At 45.8% G+C, this 25,101-nt stretch overlaps 1 protein-coding gene across 1 annotated transcript in view; it reads right to left on the bottom strand.

The window, feature by feature from the left end:
* The window catches only part of STAG1 (stromal antigen 1), a 2,620,144-nt gene that overhangs the window by 2,138,113 nt on the left and 456,930 nt on the right, over window positions 1-25,101 (bottom strand). Inside the window, exon 5 of the mRNA XM_044070350.1 lies at window positions 19,826-19,977. Within this exon, the coding sequence (XP_043926285.1) occupies window positions 19,826-19,977 (152 nt within the window). The remainder of the gene's footprint in view (window positions 1-19,825; window positions 19,978-25,101) is intronic.

Genomic DNA, 25,101 nt, shown 5'->3' with positions numbered 1-25,101 from the left:
GTTAGGAACCTGGGTGAGAATTCCCAGATATGCTCAGAATTAGTCCAAAATGACAAAAAATACACCAAACCCACAGACATTGCCAACATCCTAGCTGACAGGTTCAGTGCAAAATCCCCCCCTACCCCCCACCAAAAGGGCAAATATCTATCCCAGCAGAGTGCTGCCCCCCTGACATATCAGATGCTCAGGTAAGAGCTGCCCTCTCCAATGCAAAAAACACAGCATCAATGGGACCAGACAGTGTCCCGGGCTGCGTCCTACATGAACTCCAAGAAGAGCTAAACCAAAACATAAAACTACTGCTGAATTTCAGCCTTACTACAGGATATGTACCCAAAGAGTGGCGTACAGCAACAGTGGTCCCTCTCCACAAAGGTGGTGTCCCTCAACGGATCCTGGAAACTATCGCCCCATAAGCCTGACTAGCTTGGTCTGCAAAGCTATGGAAAGGATCATCATGGACCTCATAAATAAAGATATTGGGGACCTACAGACACTGGATCCTACCCAGTTCGGCTTTAAGGGCAGATCCTGTCTCTTAAACCTGGTTGATTTCTTTGAAACGGTCACCAAGGCCATCGACGAGGGGAAGGTGGTCCACACAGCCTACCTGGACCTCAAAAAGCCTTTGATACAATAACCCACTCGGGCATTATAGATAAGCTCACCAGCTTAAATATAAACCCCTATGTCACTAGATAGGTTGCAAACTGGCTCAAGGACAGAACCCACATGGTTAGAAGTACAGAAGAAGTAATTAGGGACCTGGGGACCCAAGTTGATAGCAATCTCTCATTTGACAACCACGTGGCCAAAGTGGTTAGAAAAACATTTTATATAGCCCACCTAATCATGAAGGGATTCACATCTAGATCAGGGGAGGTCATCGTGCTTCTTTACTCATCCCTCATCAGACCCATAATTGAGTATGATGCCCTTTTGGGATGTACCTTACCAGACACCTGCAGCAACTGGAAAGACCCCAAAAGTACCTCACCAAGAGGATCAAAGGGCTCAAACAGATGCCATATGCTGCCTGGTTAAAGACACTCCAGCTCTACTCAGTGGCACACCGCCTGCTCAGAGGCGATCTGTGTCTGACGTATAAAGCCATGTCCAACCCGGAATTAATGGACATACTGCACCTCAGAAAATCCAAATCCCATCAAGCTACGCGCTCGAGAGACTTGAACCTCAGCACTGAAATAAACAGGACATGCTGGAGGGACATATTCATAACCCAGAGGCTCCCTTCACTCTGGAATAAAATCCCAGTCCAGGTTAGGCAGAGTCCCTCATCGACTCTCTTCAAGAGGAATCTTGATGAGTGGATGGGAGATCGTAGGTTTACCCCGGGTATCACTTCTGTGTCACTGTTAGACAGTGGCACAGTATACTAACCTCGAAAAAGGGCATAGCAAAATTAATTTAAAATAGGTGGCGAAAGCCAAACACACTCTGGCTAGGCTTATAAATGCCCTAGGGCAGATAGCCTAGTATGAACCTATGAACCTAAAAGGATAGGCCTTTGTCCAGCATCTCAGTTAGGTATTGTAAAATCTGAGGAATATTTGGTACAAGCGTGTCAATTCCTTGAGCCTGGTTCCAGAAATCTCTTCCATTTTTCTGCGTAAGATTTTCTGGTACTGGGCCTCCTGGCCTCCCAAAATAACATCCATCACTGCTTTAGAGAGAGGTGTGTTACGAATAGCTACATTATCCGGCATGCTGCCATATTTAGGGTCCTGAGCTGGCTGTGCAGGATCTAATTGTTTCGTTGGGCCAGTAAGTGAGGAATTAGAGGTAATGTCCAGGCTGGGCCTTGAGACAAGCTCTTTAGGATTGGGTGCCAGTGCTGGTGGGGCCAGTCTGGGGCAATCAGAATCATTTTTGTCTTCCCTTGTCTGACCTTTAGGAGTACCTTGGGGAGGAGAGGCAGAGGAGGAAAGACACATACTGTTAGTGTTTTCCAGTTGAATGATAGGGCATCCACTTTCCATGCTTGCTTGTGATAAGTCCTTGTGCAGAATCTCTGTAGTTGGCAGTTGTGAGGGGAGGCAAATAGATCTATGTCTGGGCATCCCCATTTCTTTGTTATTATGCTTAAGACTTGTTGATCCAGTTTCCACTCTCTGGGATCCATGAGGTTTCTGCTTAGTTCGTCTGCCGGAGCATTTATCCTTCCTGGCAGGAATTGTGCTTGCTGGTGTACTTGGTAAGTCAATGCTGTGTCCCACAAAGTCATGGCTAGTCGGCAGAGGGGATAGGAATGTGTGCCTCCCTGCTTGTTTATGTACCACATGACTGTAATATTGTCCGTCTTTATCAGCAGTTGTCCTGAATGAAGCAGATCCTTGAAGGCTGTCCGGGCATTCTGAACAGCTAGCATCTCTTTTTGATTGATATGAAGATGCATTTGGCTTGTGGACCATGTGCCCTGAATACATTTTCCTGCCATGTGTGCCCCCAGGCATAGTCTGATGCATCTTTTTTTAATGTCTGCCTGGCTGTGGGTAAAGTGAATGGCTGTCCCTTGTTGTGGTGACAGGCCTGTGCCCACCATCGAAACTCCTGTTGCAGGCAGGAAATTAGAGTAATTAATGTTTCCAGGCTGTGGCAATGTTAAGTCCAAACACTTTTTAGATACCATTGTAGTTTCCTCATATGCAGTCTTGCACATGGAATTAGCAGAATGCAGGGTGCCATGAAACCCAAAGCCTGCAGAATGTTTCTTGCAGATAACTGGGACTTTGTTGCCAACATTTTGAAATAAGAAGTCAGTTGCCTTTGTCTGGCGTGAGATAAGCCATCTGGGCAGTTGTATTTAAGCTTGCACCCAGGCATATTATCTCTTGAGAGGGTACTAGTTTTGATTTATTTTCCTTTACTGTGTACCCTAGGCAAATTAGTAATCTTTTTACAAATGCCAGATGCTTTAGTAGAATGTCCTTGTTCTCTGCTTGAATAAGGCAGTCGTCCAAGTCAGGATATAATTGAATTCCTCTGTCTGAAAAATGCAATTACTGGTGCCAGGCATTTTGTGAAGACACTGGGCGCAGTAGATAAGCCAAAGGGCAGTGCAGAGAATTGGTAGTGCATTGAGCCAGCTATGAATCTGAGTTATCTTCTGCAAGATTGTCTGATTGGGACATGCAGGTATGCCTTTTTAGGTCCAATGTTACAAGCTAAGCCTTCTTGCCCAGCATGGGCAGAAGTTGTTGCAGAGTCAACATTTTGAATTTTGGAATGTCCAGAAATGTGCTTAGAATAGACAGGTCGAGTATTGGTCTCCAGCCTTTGTCCTTTCTGGGTACCAAGAAAAGTCTTGAGTAAAATCCTTGTCCCTGCTCTTGCTGCGGCACTCGCTGAATGGCCCTCATTGTCTATGCGAGATGAAACTTGTTTTTGTGCCTCTGCCCATTGATTGTGTGGCATACCTTTTGACCTTGGCAGGGTGTGAAAATGGAACCTGTAGCCCTGTGACACTATATTCAAGACCCATTTGTCCTGGGTGATCATGTGCCAATTTTGTGAAAAAAGTGCTAGTTTTCCCCCTAAGGGGGCTGCCAAAAGACAGGTGCTTGGTGCTGGCAGAAGAAAGTCATTGGGACTGTTTTTTGTATGGCTGAGATTTGTCTTCTCCGCTTTTGGAGGTAGAAGCACCCCATTGTTTAGACCTGTATGAGCCTTGGGGCTGGGATTTGCCTCTGGGGCATCTGTATCTGCCTCTTTGTTGCCTGTATGACACCGGAAAGGACCAATTCTTTGAAGGCCAGTTCCTGCTAAATCCGGCATAGATTTCGCTTTGTCCTCCATTTTCTTCAACACCTCCTCTGCTTTAACACCAAAGTATCATGCTGTAGTGGAGCATCTAATAATTTTGCTTTAACATGATCAGGCAGATTCTGTTCCTTTAACCAAGCATGCCTTCTAATGACAGTACCCGTAACAGCGGCCCTGCAGGAGGCCTCCAGAGAGTCAAAACCACATTGCAAAGTATGCTTTCCCACTTGTTCAGCTGCATGCAATAAATCCTGCATTTCTTTGTTTTCTGCACATTCAGAACTTGTCAACATTTTCTGTTTAAGCAGTGACATTAAGTATTGCTGATATTTAAGCATATGAAACTGACAATTTAAAGCTCTTACAGCCAAGGTAGCAGAAGTATAAATAGTTTTCCTCCATCTGTCCAGTGCCCTTGAATCCCTGTCTGAGGGGATAGGGTTTTTTGTAGTGGAAGCCTTGACCCCTTTGGGACCCCGAGATATAGTTTCTGGGTCAGCAGCAGGGTTTTTATCAAGAAATTTATGGGAATCTGGAACCCTGTAGTACCTGCCTGGCTTAACAGGTGCTGGAGGTAAAGAGTCTGGAGACAGTCTGGACTCTGAAAATACATCATCTACAATGAATAAAACAGGAGGAATAGCAAGAGGCCTGTGCTGAGGAAGTAAAAGGAAGTCTATAAGCCTTTTCTTAGATTCTGAGTAGTCTTGGCTCTCACAGTGGAAGTGCTCCCTCATGGTATGCAGGGTTTCCCCAAAAGAATAATCCTCAGGAGGAGAGGCTGAAGGGATAGATTCTTCAGCATCAGAATCCTCATAGGGAGGAATAGAGTATTCATGTTCAGAAGAGGAATCAGAGGAAATGGAAACATGATCTGAAGATTCATATTCTGTCTCTTGCCTAGGCCTCTTATCAGGAGGGGGATGGGAACCCCTGATCAAAGTAATTAGGTCTTCGGCCATTTTGAGCATCTGTTTTTTAGACATGGAGGCCTGTCCATGAGATTGCTGTACTTGTTTCTTTGACTTTAGTGGAGCTTTAGTCTTTGCCTTTGAAGCTGAAGTCAGTTTTACATACAACTGTGTAGGCCTGAAAACACCCTCAGAAGCCGATGCCTGCTCAGTGGCTCCGGACTCATCCGAAGGGATATTTTCCGAGTGTCCAATACCTTGAGTTTCCTGCGGCATAGTCGGCTCCACGTGGGAGTCAGACGCGGCCTGCGGCTCTTAGGTAGCAGGCGTCAGGGGCTGCGAAAGCGCCTCACTGAGAACCGGCAAATGGCTTAGAAGAAGCCTTGCCGCCAGTTTTGGACCTCTGATGCCTGTCCATTTCCTTGTGTTTCTTGTGAATTGCGGTAGTTGGATGGCTATCCGACGACATTGTGCAATTAAATCTTCGGCCAAAGTGTGAAATGCAAAATTGTGCCAACGCTTAATAGTGCGTTGGTTAAATCTAGCACAAAACCTACAATTAGAAACATCGTGATCAGGGCCTAGGCAAGGAATACAATAAGAATGGAAGTCCTGATGAGGTATTTGCTTCCCACAAGAAATACAATTTTTAACTTTTTCTGACATCAGTCTGGAGCAAGAAAAAAGTTTCCCCAACGGGGTACTTGGGTTTAAATGAAGACTTCGGATCTGAAATTCTAACACGAAAATCTCAGGAGTCAGCCGACTGGCACTTGCGAACTGCTTTTGCTTCGGGCACTGCGCAAGAAAGACAGAAGAAAATGGCGTTGGCTGCATCTTTTATACCCCTGGCGCACTGACGTCAGGGAAGAGGTGACAGCAACAGATGCCAGACCAAGACTTTGGAATTCAGGCCGACTGCTGGTAGCCAGCCAGCAGGATAACCCAAGTGTAATGACTGCAACAGTGAAACACAAACATTCATTGTTTCCAGGCTGTGGCAATGTTGAGTCCAAACACTTTTTAGGTACCACTGAAATTTCCTCATATGCAGTCTTGCATATGGAATTAGTAAGGCTGCAGGATGCCATGAAGCTCAAAGCCTGCAGAATTTTTCTTGCAGATAACTGGGCCTTTGTTGCCAACATTGTGAAATAGGTAGTCAGTTGCCTTTGTTTGTCTGGCGTGAGATAAACCATCTGGGCAGCTGTATTCAAGCTTGCACCCAGGAATGTTATATCTTGAGTGGGTACAAGTTTTAATTTCTTTTCGTTGACTGTGTACCCTAGGCATGTTAGAAGTCTTTTCACAAATGCCAGATGTTGAAGAAGAATGTCCTTATTCTCTGCTTGAATTAGACAGTCGTCCAAGTAAGGGTATATTTGTATTCCTCTTTGTCTGCAAAATGCAATTACTGCTGCCAGGCACTTTGTAAAGATCCTGGGTGTAGTAGATAAGCCAAAGGGCAGTGCAGAGAATTGGTAATGTATTGAGCCAGCCTTGAATGTGAGGGGTCTTCTGCACAACTGTCTGATTGGAACATGCAGGTATGCCTTTTTTAGGTCTAAAGTCACAATCCCAGCGTTCTTGCCCAGCATGGGCAGAAGCTGCTGCAAAGTCAACATTTTGAATTTTGGAATATCCAGGAATGTTTTCAGAATAGATAGGTCCAGTATCTGCCTCCAGGCCTTGCCCTTTCTGGGTACCAAGAACAGTAGAGTAAAATCCTTGTCCCTGCTCTTGCTCTGGTACTTGCTGAATGTCCCCCATGTCCATGAGGGATGAAACTTGTTTTTGTGCCTCTGCCCATTGATTTTTTGGCAGATCTGGCCAGTCGTTTGCCTTTGGCAGAGTATGGAAATGGAATTTGTAGCCTTGTGACACTATATTTAGAACCCATATGTACTGGGATATAATGTGCCAATTTTGAGCAAAAAGTGCTAATTCTCCCCCTAAGGGTGCTGCCAGAAGATAAGTGCCTGGTGCAGGCAGGGGAAAGTCAGTGGGACTGCTTTCTGTATGTTTATGCTTTATCTTCTCCAGCTTTGGAGGTAGAAGCACCCCATTGCTTTGACCTATAAGAACCTTGCGCCTGGGATCTACCCCTTGGGCGTCTGGATCTGCCCCTTTGAGGTCTGTCTGACGCAGGAAAGGACCAATTTTTTGTAGGCCAGTGTCGACTAAACCTAGGTGGCTGTACTTGTAAAACTTAACAGTTTGCATAGATTTAGCTTTGTATTACAATTTCTTTAAAACCTCTTCTGCCTTAGCACCAAACAAAGTATCATGCTGTAAAGGTGCATCTAGTAACTTAACTAACATGATCAGGCAGATTTTGTTCCTTTAACCAAGCATGCCTCCTAATTACAGAACCCGTAACTGCGGCCCTGCAGGAGGCCTGCAAAGAATCAAAACCACATTGCAAAGTATGCTTTCCAGCTTGTTCAGCTGCATGCAATAAATCCTGCATTTCCTTGTTTTCAGCACATTCAGAATTTAACACCATTTTCTGTTTAAGCAATTCCATGAGATGTTGCCTATACTTGAACATATGAAACTTTTAGTTATGTACTTACCATAACTTCGGATGTATGGGATCCATCTCGCCTACATTCACAACATATGGGTTCGGAGCCGATCCATCGGCTCCGACTCGGCAACTAATACACTAGCACGAAGTCTCTCATTGGCTGGGCTACTCCCTATCCCAGGATGCACTACACCTGCTTCCCCAGATCTTGTTTGTTCGCTTTCATACATCCATGCAAACACAGAAAAATAGTAGTCACTATAACCAACTAAAGTTCTTCAAGAAAGATCTCCAAGAAAAAAGAGACTACAGCTCCTCTAAATCCGAATGGAAGGGGGAAGGAGGGTGGGTACTTATGAATGTAGGCGAGATGGATCCCATACATCCGAAGTTATGGTAAGTACATAACTAAAAGATGTAATGGGATCCTATCTCGCCTACATTCACAACATATAGGACAGCGTCCCTAGCACCTATATCCCGGGTGGCTCATTGGAACACACTCCTGAGAACTGTGGAACCAAAGGAAGCTCTGCCTCGAGAAACCACATCCAATTTGTAATGAGAAATGAAAGTGTGCGGAGAAGTCCAGGTTGCTGCAGCACAAATATCATCTATTGATAACTTGGAGTGAAAAGCTACGGAAGTAGCCATTGCCCTGGTAGAATGAGCCTTGACTGGAAAGGGGAGGTCTTTGTTAGCCTGTGAATAAATAAAAATGATACAATCTTTAATCCATTTAGATATGGAGGTTTTTGTTACTGGTTGACCCAATTTGTTCACTGCAAAGGAAACAAATAATTGATTTGATTTCTGCGTTTGAGCGGTTCTATTCAAATAAAAATGCAGTTGTCTATGTACGTCCAATTGATGCAAAGTATATTCTGCGTTATTAGAGAATTCTGGGAAAAAGACAGGGAGTTCTATAGTTTGTTGCATACAGAAAGAGGAGGCCACTTTTGGTATAAATGCAGGGTTTAATTTCAATGAAACTCTATGCTTGTGAAAAATCAAATAGGGAGGATCAGAACAAAGAGCTTGAAGTTCTGAAACTCGCCTAGCAGATGTTATGGCTACTAAAAAGGCCGTTTTCCAAGACAGAAATTTTAAATCACAAGTAGCAGCTGGTTCGAAAGGACGGGCAGTTAGGGCAGCAAGAACCATATTCAAATCCCAAGGGGGGACAGGATGAGATAAAGGAGGCCTAAGGAGCCAAGCCCCTTTAAGGAAGGCCTTACAAAGTTTGAGAGACATCAATGAAGGTTCAAATGAAGCATGAAAATTAGAGATCGCCGCTAACTGAACCTTAATGGTAGAAACTGAAGAGCCCGACTGAAAAAGGGAAGCCAGAAAATTCAGAACCTCCGATACTGGTGAAGTGAGGGGATCTATACCCCGTTCTTGAGCCCAGAAGGCAAACCTTTTCCATTTACTGGAATAAAGCTTGATGGTGGAAGGTTTATGAGAAGAAGACAGTATGTGGACCACGTCCGGCGAAAGAGCATTGTCTCGGACTAAGGATGGAAGTGGAGTAACCATGCTGCCAACTTCAGGGACCTGAGAGACGGATGAAGCCGTCCTGACTGATGAGTCAACAGGTCTGGCACCGGATCCAGAAACCATGGACCTTCTATCGCATGCCTCTGTAGGAAAGGAAACCAAACTTGACGAGGCCAGTGCGGGGCAATCAAAATCATCTCGCTCTCCATGTAAATGGCCTTCTGTATCACCCTCGGTAGGAGGGGGAACGGAGGGAAGGCATAGAGAAGACCGGGGGGCCAAATGTGAGTCAGAGCGTCCCTGGGAATCTGTCCCTGAGAAGGAAACAGTGTGAAGAACTCTCTGCATTTCGCATTGTGAGGGCTGGCAAACAGGTCGCAGCAAGGAAGACCCCATCTGTAGAATATTTTCGCAGCTATACCCTGGTTGAGGGACCACTCGTGGGATAAAAGAATGGTCCTGCTTAATCTGTCCGCAATCACATTGGACTTCCCCGGTATGTGCGTTGCCATTAGAAAGCGGTTGGTAGCTACCGCCCAGTGCCAAAGTCTCATGGCTTCTCTGCATAGTGGGTAAGACTTGGTTCCACCTTGCTTGTTTATGTACCACACCACCGACATATTGTCGGATAGGATAGTAATCGGGCCCTGTGGGAGAGCGTGATGGAGAGCTTGGAGTACCAATAGTACCGCTCTCATCTCCAGGACATTGATATGCAAATGTGTTTCCTGGATCTGCCATGTGCCTTGGACCGACCTGTCCAGGTAATGACCCCCCCACCCTACCTGGGAGGCGTCCGTAGTCACAGTGGCAACGGACGTTGAGGTATGAAGGGTCGCCCTGGTCGAGATTTGATTGGAGAAGCCACCAATGCAGATCTCGACGGCAACTTTCCGTGATTATGATTAAGTGGTTCAAGGGAAGTTCCTGATAAGACCATTGAACCGACAGTAGCCATTGTAAAATTCGCATGTGAAGTCTGGCCAAGGGAACTAAAAGTATGGTCGACGCCATCGAGCCCAACAGTTGTAGGATCCGATGGGCCGGGGCTCTTTGTAGGGGGAGACAGGATTTGACTTGATCTTGTAAGACCTGAATTCTTGCTGCCGGTAAATAGGAGCGCATTCTTTTTGTGTCTAAGTCTGCGCCTATGAAAGTAATACGCTGAGATGGCTGTAGTACAGATTTTTGCAAATTGAACGTGATCCCCAAGAAACGGCCCAAGGTGAACGTGGCTCTGAGCGCTTGGAGTTGTAGATGCTCGCAGGTGGCAGTAAGGAGCCAGTCGTCTAGATAAGGAAACACCTGGAATCCCAGACTTCTCAGGTGAGCAGTTACCACTGCCAGACACTTGGTGAACACCCTGGGGGCTGTGGTGAGACCAAAGGGCAGTGCTCGGAATTGGAAATGACTGACTCCGAGGCGGAAGCGTAAATGTCTCCTGGACTCTTGAGCTATGGGAATGTGATAGTAAGCGTCCTGGAGATCTATGGAGCACATCCATGCATCTTTTTCCAGTAACGGAAGAATAGATTGAAGTGTGACCATTCGGAATTTGGACTTCTTTACGAAACGATTCAATGAACTGAGGTCCAAAATGGGCCTGAAGTCCCCTGTCTTTTTTGGTACCAAATTTTGAGTAAGTTCCTGATCCGATCTGGTCGATGGGGACAGGCTGGATGGCTCTTTTTTCTAGCAGCTTTGAAACCTCTAATGCTGCCTGATCCCGCTGACTGGGTGGTACGTCCGGGATTTCCCTTAAAGAAAGGGGGGGTTTGTTGAAGGGGATGATATATCCTCCGGTAATAATGCGAAGCACCCACTGATCGCTTGTTATGGATTCCCAAGCTTGTGGGTGCGCCGCAAAGCGACCCCCGACTGGCTCCGGAGTTGCACAGTCGGGCAACAACTCAGGAACGCTGGTTGTATGAAGAACCACGAAAGGAATCGCGGTCTCCAGAGTTACAGGGGCCTCTGCCACCTCTGTGGCGGCGTCTTCCAAAATTCCCCCCCCCCTGCCTCTGGAGGGGGAATCACTGGGTGGAGTAGGGAAAGACTTTTGAGATTTTCTAAACCACATTTTCCCTCCTCTCCCAGCCTTGGGGTAAGGCCTGGAAGGAGCGGAAAATCGGGCCCCAACGGCAGTCAAAGTCTTGCCCTCCTGCTCGCACCGAGTTAGTGTGTCCTTCACCTTGGGTCCAAACAAAGATGACCCATCAAAGGGGCGTCGGCGAAGGAAGACTTGAAGGCCTCCGTGAACGAACACAAGCGTAACCAGGCTTGTCTCCTGAGGGCAACGCCTGTTCCCGCTGCTCTACTCGCCCCTTCCGCCGCATATGAAATGAGCCTCATGGACGAGTTAACAATAGAAAAGAGGGTAGTCATCTGTGCGCCAACAGTCGGGGCCAGCGCCTCAGGTAGGTTACCAACAAGAGAGTCATTTAGCTCTTTGAGAAGATCCCTTTGGAGCCTCGTAAAATGACATAAGTAGTTCAGCGACCGTAAGGTAAAGGCCGCTGAGGACAGGGTACGCTTCCGCACCTATCCATACTCCTAGAATCCTTATTAGGAGGATGAATAGACGTCGAAGCCTCTGCCACGTCCTGCTGTGTGGCAGAAGCCACCACCAAAGCATCTACAGGCACACCCTTTGTGAGAAATTCCTTCTGGGGGGGGGCTGACAAAATTTATTGGGCCTCGCAGGCACCGGTTCCACAGAATCAGGGTGTTCCCACACCCTTGAGAAACCAAATCAAGGAGTTCATCAAGGCGGAGACACCCAGGAGGCGGAAGGCTGGGCCCCAAAGGCCTTGAGGAAGACTGACTCCTCAGCTGAAGGGGTTTTGGCTTGCCAGTCACCTCTCTGTCTCAGAATCTCCAAGATATCTGAGAAGGAGATATCATCCGAAGATGATTTGGGGGACCCTTCTGCGTCATCGAGGTCAGTATCCGATGTAATAGACTCATCTTGGGAGTCTACGTGCTTCCTCTTACACAATTTCTTCCGTGGGGTTCGTCCGAAGCAGTTTCGGACGGACCACCGGAAAGGGAACCCGATGGGGGTATCCTCAGGCCCTGGGGCTGCAACACAACAGAGGCACCAGTCTCCAAATCTAGGGACGGTGAGGTAGAATCTTGCTGAACCGGCAAAGGCATGGCCAGCGCGCTCCTCATGGCCTCAAAGGCCGGACCTCCAGAATCCAAGGAGGTCACTGGTCTAGAGGCCATGATGGCACTGGGAATTCCAGCAGCCGATGCTCCGAGAGGAAGACTAGGCACCGAAGCACCCAATCCCAAAGTATTCCCCTCGGGCCCGGCTGAAGAGGTTGCAGTACCAAACCCTGAACCGGAGGACAGGGTAGGAAGCACAGTCGGAACAGAGAGACCTCGAAGGGGTCTCTGCTCCGACCGTATGGCTCCGCTTTGCTCCACCACCACCGACTCCAACGGCTCTGAGGAGGTTGGAAGAGGAATCGAATGTGTTGGAGGGGGGATCGGCTCCGAAGCTAACTGTGCTGGAGCCGAGACCAATTTAGTAAACACTGGAGATTGGAATAGCCTCTGTAAAACCCTATCCAGGTCCGAATCTGAAAGTCTCGATGATTTAGAGGAGGTAGACAATCAAGAAGACTTTCCTCTCGGCTCCGAGAGAGAAGGGGACCGGCTCCGAAATGGCTCCAACGCTATCGGCGCCGACTCCACCACAGCATGGACCACCATCGGCACCGAAGGAGCCTTCTCCGGAGCAGAGGGGGAAGAGTCTGAGCTGCACACTTCCACCGGCTCCGAAGCCATTGGAACCGATGGAGGTGATTCACCTCTCGATACTCCAACCTGCGGCTCCGACAGCAATGGAGCCGAGGTAGGAGGTATCGAGGCAGACCCTTCGACCCTCGGCCCCAAAGTCAGTGGAGCCGAGGAAGAAGAGGTCAATTTTGTCTTTTTAGAAGTCGGCTCCGACGGACTTGTCGGAGCCGACAATCTTTTCTTTTTGGAAGCAATAGGTAGATCTAAGGCTTCCTCAAAGGAAGGCTTGATAAGCCCTTTCAATATTAATTTGTTTTTGCGTTCTTGAAGAACTCTAGATGAGAACGCATGACAGACGCTACAAGTCTCTTGCAGATGTTTCGGCCCCAAACAATAAACACATATTGAATGACTGTCTGTAATGGACATTTTATATTTGCACCGAGTGCATTTTTTAAAACCTGACTTTTGTTCCTTAGACATGATATAGGCCACAACAAGTACAACTCTAAGGAAATACTACTCTATCACCACAAGTATAGCACTACACACAAAATGCGCCAACTGAAAAGCGCGAGACACACTGGCGCGAGTACTGGTGACAGTTTACCACAACAATTTGAAACAAGAAAAACGGCCCAAAGCCCTCTAATTTAAACGGGCTTTGCCCGAAAAACAACTAACCAAAAGTAAATAAAAAACAATTAGCACTCAAAGGTAGGGCAAAGGCCCTCTAACTTAAACGGGCCTTGCCCGACTGAACAAATTAAATTTCTGAAAACAAGCACTCAACAAAAAACAATCAGAAATAGCAAGAAATAGCTGTTAAAACAGCTGTTTGGTTAATATGGACAAAAATTCCCTAGGTCAAGGACCAATAAGGTAAAAATAACCACTTAGCTCCAGCCAAGTCGAGACCACGTCCAGCTTGTTAAGCGGCAAACGAGATCTGGGGAAGCAGGTGTAGTGCATCCTGGGATAGGGAGTAGCCCAGCCAATGAGAGACTTCGTGCTAGTGTATTAGTTGCCGAGTCGGAGCCGATGGATCGGCTCCGAACCCATATGTTGTGAATGTAGGCGAGATAGGATCCCATTACATCTGACAGTTTAAGGCCCTTACAGCCAAAGGTGCAGATGTGTAAACCTTTTTTCCCCATCTATCCAGTGCCCTTGAATCTCTGTCAGAGGGGGTTGGGTTTTTGCTGTAGAGGCCTGAACTCCCTCGGGTCCCTGAGAAATAGTTTCTGGATCAGCAGCAAGATTTTGAAAAGAAATTTGTGCGAGTCTGGAACCCTGTAATATCTGTAAGGCTTAACAGGAGCTGGAGGTAAGGAGTCAGGGGTCAAACTAGACTCCGAAAACACCATCTACAACGTCCAACACAGGGGGAATGGCTAGAGGCCTGTGCTGTGGTAGTAAAAGGAAATCCCTGAGACTCTTTTTAGATTCTGAAAAATCTTGACTTTCCCAGTGAAAATGCTCCATCATGGTAGGCAAGGTTTCCCCCAAAGGAATAATCCTCAGGAGGGGTCACTGAAGGTATAGATTCTTCAGCATCAGAATCCTCATAGGGGGGTAAAGAATATCCCTGATCAGAAGAGGAATCAGTAGAAATAGAAACCTGATCTGAAGATTCAGAGTCAGTCTCTTGCCTAGGCCTCTTATCAGGAGGGGGGTGAGAACCCCTGATCAAGGTAATCAGATCTTCGGCCATCTTGATAATCTGTTTTTTGTGCATAGAGGCCTGTACACGTGGCTCTTGAGTTTGTTTCTTTGCTTTAGAAGCTGCTTTAGTCTTTGTCTTTGAAGCTGAAGTAGTTTTAATGTAAAGATGTTGTGATCTGTACACACCCTCAGAAGCTGGTACGTGTTCAGCGGCTCCAGACCCATCTGAGGAATTAGCGTCCGAGGCTCCAATACTTTGAGTATCCAGTGGCATGGCCGACTCCACGTGGGAGTCTGTAGCGGCCTGCAACTCTAAAGTAGCGGGTGTCAGAGGCTGCGAAAGTGCCTCACTGAGAACAGGCGACTGGCTTAGGAGAAGCTTCGTCATCGATCTTGGGCCTCGGTTGTTTTTCTCTATCCTTTTCTTTGCGTTTTTTGTAAACTCCGGTAATCGGATGGCTATCCGACGACATTTTAGGATAATTAAACCTGCTACCAAAATACTTTAAAGCAAAAGTATACAGACGCTTAATAGTGCTTTGGTTAAATCTAGCACAAAACCGACAGCCAGAAACATTGCGATCAGGGCCTAGGCAAGGAATACAGTAAGAATGAAAATACTTATGAGGTATTTGCTTTCAACAAGTAATACAATTATTAACTTTTTCTGACATCTGTCTGGAGCAAGAAAAAAGTTTCCCCAACGGGGTACTTAGCTTTATTGAAGACTTCGGTTCTGAAACGCAAACACGAAAATTTCAGGAGTCGGCCGACCGGCACTTGCGAACTGCTTCTGCTTCGGGCACCGTGCGTCAAGAAACACTGAAGAAAATGGTGTCGGCTGCTTCTTTTGTACCCCTGACGGCCTGATGTCAGGGAGGGGGCGACGGCAGCCGAAGCAGGACCCAGGACTTTGGAATTCAGACCGGCTGAGGGCAACCTGCCAGCAGGATTACCCAAATGTAATGACCAACACTGAAACACGAAGAACATCTTGAGAGATATAATGCAATTAGGGAGCAGACAAAATACTAATCTAAAGATACTAGGTGTTTTTATCACTTAAGAATGACATCAAGCAGGCACTGCCAGTAATTGTGGTAGTATTCTTTTTTAGTGGTTGAGTATATTAACTTGTGGGAACTAATATACTTAACTGCTAAGTTGCTAAATTCTTCCCATGTGAGAGGGGGCTGTGATTAACCAATTTTTTTGTAATGTAGAACATTATGAGTGTACATATTGTGATGAATACCTGTTTTAGAATTTTTGATAACTTGTTTATATTAACGTGTAATATAGCCATCTCCCATGATAGAGTACTTTTTTCGTATCACATTTTTTTCTAATCTAGCCCTTAGGAAGCACCAGAGGTTGTGTACCTTCTTACATTCCCACATGACATGAAGAATATCTGCAGTTTGATTGGGGCAATGCGGGCATATGGGTGAGAATTTGGAATTAAATTTACTAAGTTTCATTGGTGTGAACTAGGCGTTATTATTTATCATTACCTGAGTGTACAACAACTTTCTGAAAGGAACAAACTTGACCATATTTTCTACGGTTTCTTTTTTGGTTTGCTCATTAATTTGTGGGGATTTATCTTGCCAATAAGGTGAGAATAGAATAGAGCTCTGAAATTTTCTATTCATTACCAGTTTATATGTTCTAGAAATTGTCTTACCTTTGGTATCTGGGTTTTTTAAGCATTAAATTAGCTAGGCTAATTTCCTGCATGTCTAAGTTATCTGATGTGAATTTAGTGTTTATGAGATGGCATATCAAATTAAGGATGGTAGTATAATTTTTGGTGAGCTTTAGCTGCGGTCTTATTTATGAAATACTAGTTCCTTTCCATTTATAAATCTCCCAAACGTTAAGATCCCTTATTAGGGGGAATTCTTTCAGGTTAATTGGTTATTTATTAATAAATTAGGATTTAAATGAAGGGGTTGTAGGAAGGGAAGGGCTTTACAAAGCTGGATTGACTTGAATAATTTTTGGGTAACTAAACTCATATGTTTAGAGGATGCAAGTTTTTGACGCAGAGAGACTTTGGGTTAATTTCTAAGAATAGTAGCATTTTAGGATTGAAGCCAAGCGATTTAAGTTGTTCATTCAAGATCTTAATCCATAGATGTGACCAATTTGGAGATCTACAATCAAAGTTTATTATCTGATATAATTTATATGAAGTGATAATGCTATGATACAGTTTAAGATCAAGTAATCTCAGTCTCCCTTTAGTTTTTGGAAGCACAAGCTTATCATATTTGATTCTAGTAGACTTGGGAAACCAGATAAATTTTGATAAGGATTTTTCTGCATCTAGAAAGGATTTATTGGGGATAACAGAGCAAACAGGGGATGAAATATCAGGTAGCCTGGGCATCATCGGAAGTGGAAAACCAAGCTGTGAGCTTGAGCCTGTGGAGACTGGAGTGAATCAATCCCTGAGGGTGAGTCAGAAGTTCTTGAGACTGATCCAGGATCCATGGGCTGTGGATCAGGTGAGGCGTAAGGGAAGCAGACTAGATGGGGCCAATAAGGGGCAATGAGGATCACTGTTTCTCAACCGTTGGGCTTTCTGTAAAAATTTTGGGACGAAGGGAAACGGGGGACAGGAGTACAGTAGAGCAGACGGCCAGTCGTGCGTCAGAGCATCCCTTGGTGACTCCAACTGACGACAGATCATGGCAAAGTACCTTCTGCATTTGTTATTTAGGGGGTGAAGCAAACAAGTCGCAGCAAAGCCTGCCACAGCGATGGAAGATTTGAGCAGCTATAAACAGGCTGAGGGACCACTCGTGAGACACCAATATGTTCGTGATCAGATTGTCCGCAATGAGACTGAAGCTTCCAGGAATGTGCACTGATATGAGAAAGCGGTTGGAAAGCACCACCCAATGCCATATTCTCCTGACTTCCCGACACAGGGGTAAGATCTGGTTTCGGCTTATTCGTTGATGTACCAAACGACTGACATGTTGTCCGATTGAACTGCAATGGTCCCGGAAGGAAGGGATGTGTGGAACTCTTGCAACGCTAAGAGAACTGCCCTCTTACCTTTGGGCCAAAGGGGGAAGATTAGTTAACAGGTTCATTGACAAAGGAAGACTTGAGAGTCTGCAAAGTTACACAAACGCATCCAAGCATGTCTCATGACTATGCCTAATACGGCTGCTCCCTCAGTGGAGTGAGAAATCAAGCGCCTCGAGGAGTTCGAGATGGATTCCTGGGTAGCTAGCTGAGAGGCAAAAGTATCACGTACCTGCTCAGGCAGTACCCCCGCCAAAGTGGCAGACATTTCTGAAATTAGGTCTCTTTGGAGATGAGTAAAGTGTGCCAGATAATTCAGTGACCGAACGGCAAAGGTCGCTGAAGCAAAGGTCCAATTCCACAGTCTGTCCATAGACAGAGACTCCTTGTTTGGGGGGGGAAACTAACTTCTCCCAGTTCCCTCTTAGCGGCTGCCACCACAACTATCGAATCTATAACCAGCTGCTTGGACCAGTTGGGTTGGTCTTCAGGTGTGGACAAAATTTTATCGGGCCTACGGGGAACAGGTCCTATATTGTCCAGGGCTTTCCAGGCATGCTGCAAGATAAGCCTGATGAGCACTTCTGCAGGTGGGGGTAACCCAGGAAGTAGATGGTTGGGCACGGAAAGCCTGCAAGAACACCAATTCCTCCGAAGAAGGGTTGGAGGATTTCCAATCTCCACTCTGATTGAGGATCTTGAGACTATCGCCAAATGAGATGTCTTCCGGGGGAGACCGTGGGGACCCTTCTCCCTCATCGTAATCTGCGTCTTTGGTGATGGATTCCTCGGGGGAATCTAGATGCTTGCTCTTGCAAAGTTTCTTCCGGGGTGGCTCCCTAGTGGGGTCTTCAGAGGGGAGGTGTTGCGGCTGCTGTGCCCAAGATCCCAGAGTAGGGGGTTGAGACAGCTGCATGCTAGAGGGGGGTTTGGTTCTGATGCCAATGGTGCCAACTGAGAGCCTGTAGAAGCGAGGACCCTCTAAATCACTTGGAAAGCAGGCCCGCCGGAAGAGGGATGGGAGTCCGGTACAGAGGACGACGACCTTGGAACTGGGGTCACACCCCACCCAGACGAGCCCACCTCTGGGCGAGGAGCTCTGAGAGGACTGGTAGCTGACACAGCCAGAACCGTAGAGGGCGCTACCGAATAAAATTGACACCGAACTAGAAGTCACGGTGCCGACAGCCCAGTCACTTGCTCTGAGGGTGCAGCAGTTCCGGAGGCGCTGTGGCACCAAGAGTAATGGGAACAGACAGGGAAGCCTCTACTTTCGGCGCTGAGACAGAGTGCACCGGGATGGACATCAGTACCAAAATCTCCGAAACTGGGAGGAGGTCGGAGGAGGAGGGTTAAACAGGTGAATATGCTGGGAAAGCTTCCATTCCAAGAGGGAGGGAAGACCTAGTCTAGGTCGGTAAGCCTCTAGTTGCCAACTGGTCCACAACCCTCACTACATCCTGTTCCGAGAGACTCCTTGTGGATCTGATAGATGCTGCAGATGGAGATTCAGGTCTTTCGATAAAAGGGCTAAATTGCTGCAACAAAAGGGGGTCATAAGATGGGGAATACCTTGTTCTGGCAAGGTGCTCAATCTTTGGGACAGCAGATGACATTATAAGTGAAGCAGAGTAAGACATTGGTACTGTGGCCAGGGATGGCCCAGATGCAGGTACGGGAGTAGTAGTCTGTGAGAAGATAAATTTCTGCACTGAGGGAGAAGGCAGAGACCCCGGTGTCGAAGCAGTCTGCGCCGACGGTGCCAAAGTAGTCTGGCGTCGACTCTGTCCCAAAGAGGACGGAGATGTCAGTACCAAGTGACTCTCTTTACGTTTCTCCTTATGTTTCATAATATACAAGGGTGCTTTCAACATGCCCTTCAAGATGAGTTTGTTCTTGCGTTCAGCTAACGTACAGTTGCTGAAGCCAGAGCAGATATCACAAGACACATTAATATGGTCAACGCCCAAACAATAAACGGGCGTGACCATCTGAGTTGGGCAACTTACGCCCCACTTATCACACTGCTTAAACCCCAATTTAGTTTTGTCGGACATCATGAAAACATACAAACTAAATTACCAAAATCACCACTTAACAAAAACCGCAGCAAAGTTATAGTAAGTAGAAGAGGATTTTTTTTTTTGCAAACAGAAAGAGTACCAACAATGGTACTAAGAAATACCACAAGTGGTAAAGGAAAGGGTCTACCAAAGGTAGGAGAGAGGGACAGTACCAACGATGGTAAAAAAGGAACTACCGAAGGTAGAGGGGTTGGTAAGAAGTATAAAAAAGTAAAGACGAGGAGAAAGGCTTAAAAGAAAACTGACTAAAAGGTTATGATGTATATAAACCACAAAAAACACTACACTTAGCTTGAGAGAAAAGCTTGGCATGTCTGATGAGGAACGTGGCAAATGAGATCTGAAGAGACTATGAGAGGGGCATTGTGGGTAGGACTTAACTGAGAGTTTTTGGCTGGCGCAAGCTTGATAATGGCCATATCGGTTCCGAGGAAGGCACTGAAGTCCTAACAGTAAGGAATGAATGAAGATTTAAATCAGATGAATTCTTCAAGGTTTATTTTTTTTTCCTGTTGCGTGCATGTGAGTGAGAAAAAATGTATCCAAAGATTAATCCTCACCTCTTTCCTCTTCTGTAGCAGCAACTCCAGTCGCTCATTAGCTCTTTTTCCAGCCATCTTGTTCCGTTCTGCTTCATACTGCCTTTGTGTGTTATCCTGATGGATACTCAAATTTAAGGCCACATTCACAAGTGCTGTCATAAGCTTCATAGCTATAAAAATCACGAGAATGTTTAATTGGAGCTAGAAAAGTTAAAAGAAACTCAATAAAAGCACTGTTGAGTGAGAAACTTGTAATAAAAAGTAGAATTATAAGAAGTATATCTACATAGTATCAATAAGTGGAATTACATCTATGTACCAAGTCCTAACAAAGGCTTCCCCACACCACAAGGCAAGGTGTCACAACAGTAAGATTTCAGTAGAAGCTATATTCCCTCCCCCAAACTTCTAGCACTTGCCTACATAATCCAGTTACTGGTCTCGTACTGAATGCTAACAGCCACTGCTGACAGTTGTCTGGATAAAGTACAGTTTTGTACCTGCCATAAATGTAGATGTTAGAGTGTATACACTGCTGCAGTCATTACAATTGGGTTATCCTGCCGTCAGGCGATTCCCCAGTTGGCCTGAGTTGCAAAGTCTTGGTCCGGCGTCAGTGCGACAGGGGTATGCAAGATGCAGCCGACGCCATTTTCTTCAGTTTTTCTTGCCGCAGATGTCAGGCGCCACTAAATAGGTAGGCAATTCCAATTGTTAATAAAACATACATAAGAAAAGCAAAAAACAACTTACAGCTACCAGCACATACTCCCCATAGGTAGTATGGGTAGAAGACATAGGTACGTACCAGCCATTAAGAGGGGAAGGAGGGAGGGTAAACCTGGACAGCAGCAGTGTATACACTCCAACATCTACATTTATGGTAGGTACAAAACTGTACTATGTTCATCATGTTACACTGCTGCAGTCATTACACTTGGGTAGAATCCCAAAGCTGAGGTAGGGTGGCTGGTTCTATAAGGCATTAGGGGTGGCTATAAGGCCCTGCAGCAGTGCAGTGGTGAAGCCAGCTCTGGATTTAGAGTATAGAGGCAGATGGTAATGCTTGGTGAAGGTATGTACAGAACTCCAAGTTGCTGCTTCCAAAATATCCTTGGCAGGTACTCCCCTGAGGTAGGCAGCTGAAGTTGCTGTTGCCCTGGTGGAGTGAGATCTAATGCTGCTAGGTACAGGTTTTCCATGGTATGTGTAGCAGAAGCGTATACAATGTCCTATCCATTTTGAAATAGTCTGTTTTGAAATGGCTTTTCCCTGTGCTCCTGCAGCATATGCTACCAAAAATTGCTCAGATTTTCTGAAAGCTTTGGTTTTGTCCAAGTAGAAGTGTAACTGCCTGTGAATGTCCAAAGAGTGCAGTAGTCTTTCCCCTTTATTCAGTGGTTTAGGATAAAAAGTTGGCAGGTGAATAGTTTGGTTTAGAGCCACACTGGATACCACACCTTTGGCATAAACATAGGGTTAGTTCTTAAAGACACCCTGTCCTGGTGGAAAATGAGGAAAGATTCCACTGCCATTAGAGCCTGTAATTCTGAAACTCTTCGTGCTGATGTTATTGCCAGGAGCAGAGCAGTTTTCCAAGAGATGTATTTTAATTCTGCTGTGTTAGCTGGCTCAAAAGGAAGTAAAGTTAGTTTTTCCAAAACAAAGTTGAGGTCCCAGGTTGGAGTAGGTGCTCTACAGGGCGGTCTTATGTTTTTAGCCCCTCTGAGGTACTGCTTTAAAAGAGGATTAGAGAAAATTGGTGGATCCGTGTTGTAGTGAGCAGAGATGGCAGAGGCGTGGATCTTGATGGATGAGAAGGAGAGGCCTTTGTCCAGCATCTCAGTTAAGTATTGTAGTATCCGAGGAATGTTTGGGACAAGAGCGTCAAGGCTGTGAGCTTGGTTCCAAGCACAGAATCTCTTCCATTTATCCACATAGGCTTTCCTGGTACTAGGCCTTCTGGCCTCCAGAATGACATCCATAACAGCTTTGGAGAGAGGCACTGCTTGCTTGACTAAGGAATTTTCCATGCAGCTAGGTTTAAGGTCTTTAGCTGGCTGTGTAGTATTTAATTGTTGTGCTGAGTCAGCAGATGTGGGATTTGAGGCAAAATCCAGGGTGGTTCTTGTGCTAAGCTCCTTAAGATTGGGTACCAGTGCTGGCGTGGCCAGTCTGGTGCAATCAGGATCATCTTTGGCTCTTCTTGCCTGGCTTTTATGAGTACCTTTGGCAGGAGAGGTAGTGGTGGGAAAGCGTATACTTGTAGGTTCTCCCAGCTGAATGAGAGGGCATCCACTTTCCATGCTTGTGGATGGTAACTCCTTGCGCAGAATTTTTGTAGCTGGCAGTTTATTGGGGATGCAAACAGATCTATGTCCGGGCTCCACCATTTCTGTGTTATCATTCTGAATATTTGTGGATTCAATTCCCATTCGTGGGGATCCATGATGTTTCTGCTTAAGTCGTCTGCCAGTGTATTTTTCTCTCCTGGCAGGAATTGTGCTTGCAGATGAACTTGAAGGTTTATAGCTGTGTTCCACAAGGTCATGGCTTGTCTGCATAGGGGGTAGGAGTGAATGCCCCCTTGCTTGTTTATGTACCACATAACTGTGTTGTCTGTTATCAGTAGTTGTCCTGGATGCAGCAGGTCCTTGAAAGCTATAAGGGCATTTTGTACAGCTAGCATCTCTTTTTGATTGATGTGAAGATGCCTTTGTTCTGCGGGTCACGTGCCCTGAATACATTTGCCTGCCATGTGTGCTCCCCAGGCGTAATCCGATGCATCTGCTGTCAGTGTTTGCCTGGCTGTGGGTTGTGTAAAAGGCTATCCCTTGTTGAGGTGACAAGCTTGAGCCCACCACTGAAACTCCTGTTGAAGGCAAGGGATTAGTGGTATAACTGTTTCCAAACTTTGACAGTGTTGAGACCATACATTCTTTAGGTACCATTGTAGTTTCCTCATATGCAGTTTGGCATATGGAATTAGTAGAATGCAAGATGCCATGTAACCCAAGGACTGCAGAATTTTTCTTGCAGAGAGTTGGGTCTTTGTTGCCATCAATTGAAAGTATTGAGTCAGTTGTCCTTGCTTGTCTGGCGTGAGATAAGCCATTTGGGCCATTGTGTTCAAGCTGGCATCCAGGAATATAATCTCTTGTGAGGGCACTAGTTTTTATTTATTTTCGTTTACTGTGTACCCCAGGCAACTTAATAACTTTTTTACAAATGCCACATGCTTTAGAAGAATGTCCTTGCTCTCTGCTTGAATCAGGCAGTCATCCAGGTACGGATAAATCTGAATTCCTTTCTGTCTGCAAAATGCAATTACTGGTGCCAGACAATTTGTGAAGACCCTGGGCGCAGTAGATAAGCCAAAGGGCAGTGCAGAGAATTGTTAGTGCATTGAACCAGCTATGAATCTGAGGTATCTTCTGCAGTTTTGTCCGATAGGGACATGCAGGTATGCCTCCTTGAGGTCTAAAGTCACGAGCCAAGCTTTCTTGCCCAGCATGGGAAGAAGCTGCTGTAATGTCAACATTTTGAATTTCGGAGCATCCAGGTAAGTGTTTAGAGATGAAAGATCCAGAATGGGCCTTAAGCTTGGTCCTTTCTGGGTACCAGAAAGAGTCTTAAGTAAAATCCTTGTCCTTGCTCCTGTGATGGTACCTTTTGAATAGCTCTCATATCCATGAGTGCGGTGATTTGTTTTTGAGCCTCTGCCCATTGATTTGGTGGCAGATTTGGCATTCATTCCTTTTAACCTTGGTAGAGTGTGAAAGTGGAACCTGTAACCTTGAAAGACAATGTTGAGAACCCATTTGTCTTTGGTGATCATTTGCCAATTGTGGTAGAAGAGTGGCAGTTTTCCTCCCAAGGGGGCTGCCAAGAGGGATTTGTTTGGCAGCTGTAGTGGGAAGTCATTGGAGCTGCTTTTTATATGGTTGGGGCCTGTCTTCCCCTTCTTTCTGGCCTGATGCAACCCATTGTCGATGCCTATAAGGACCGTGTGTTTGACCGCTACCTCTTGGATGTCTGTATCTTCCCCTTTGAGGTTTGTCTGTAATTGGAAAGGACCAATTCTTAGTTGGCCAGTTTCTGCTAAATCTAGGAGGCTGAACCTGTAAGAAATCCTTCACCGTTTGCATAGATTTTGCCTTATCCTCCATTTTCTTTAATACCTCTTCTGCCTCAACTCCAAATAACACATCCTGCTGCAAAGGTGCATCCAGTAATTTTGCTTTAACATGATCTGGTAACGTATGTTTTCAACCAAGCATGTCTTCTAATGACAGAGCCTGTAACTGCTGCTCTGCAGGAGGCCCCTAGAGAATCAAAACCACATTGCAAAGTATGCTTTCCCACTTGTTCAGTTGCATGCAATAAATCCTGCATTTCTTTAAAATTAGGAGGATCTGATTCAGAAAGCATTTTCTGTTTTAACTGAGACAGTAAAAATGGCTGATATTTTAGCATGTGAAACTGGCAATTTAAGGCTCTCATGCTAAAGTTGCAGACGTATATACTTTCTTTCCCCACCTGTCTAATGCTCTGGAATCTCTGTCAGAGGGAACTGGATTCTTGGCTGATGAGGCCTTAACTCCTTTGGGTCCCGGAGAAATAGTTTCAGGGTCAGCTATAGGGCTTTTATACAGAAATTTATGTGAGTCAGGAACTCTCTAGTATCTGCCAGGTTTAACAGGGGCTGGAGGTAAGGAATCAGGATTTAAGCTGGATTCAGTATACGCATCATCCACAATATTTAACACTGGTGGAATAGCAAGGGTCTGTGTTGAGGTAATAAAAGGAAGTCTCTGAGCCTTTTCTTGGATTCTGAGTAATCCTGGCCTTCCCAATGGAAATGCTCCCTCATGGTATGTAGGGCTTCCCCAAAGCAGTAGTCTTCAGGCGGTGAAGCTGATGGAATTGATTCCTCAGCATCAGAATCCTCATAAGGGGGTAAAGAGTATCCTAGGTCTGAGGATGAATCAGAAGAGATGGACACCTGGTCGGATGGAGTCATAGTCTGCATCCTGTCTAGGCCTTTTATCAGGAGGGGGATGAGACCCCCTGATCAGAGTGATTAGGTCTTCGGCCATTTTGAGCATTTGTTTCTTAGGCATAGAGGCCTGACCCGGAGAATGCTGTATTTGTTTCTTTGATTTTAAAGGAGGCTTAGACTTAGCTGAAGGTTTAATGCTTAACTGAGTAGGTCTGAAGACACCCTCTGAAGCTTTGGGTTTCTCAGCTACTCTGGATCCCTCTGAAAGGTTAGTCTCGGTAGGCGAATAACT

The sequence above is a fragment of the Protopterus annectens genome, chromosome 4.part1 (assembly GCF_019279795.1).
Source record: "Protopterus annectens isolate FY-2018-M chromosome 4.part1, PAN1.0, whole genome shotgun sequence".
NCBI classification, from domain to species: domain Eukaryota; kingdom Metazoa; phylum Chordata; order Ceratodontiformes; family Protopteridae; genus Protopterus; species Protopterus annectens.
The sequence above is the reverse complement of the archived record's forward strand: the minus strand, read 5'-3'. Positions and strand labels throughout refer to the sequence as shown.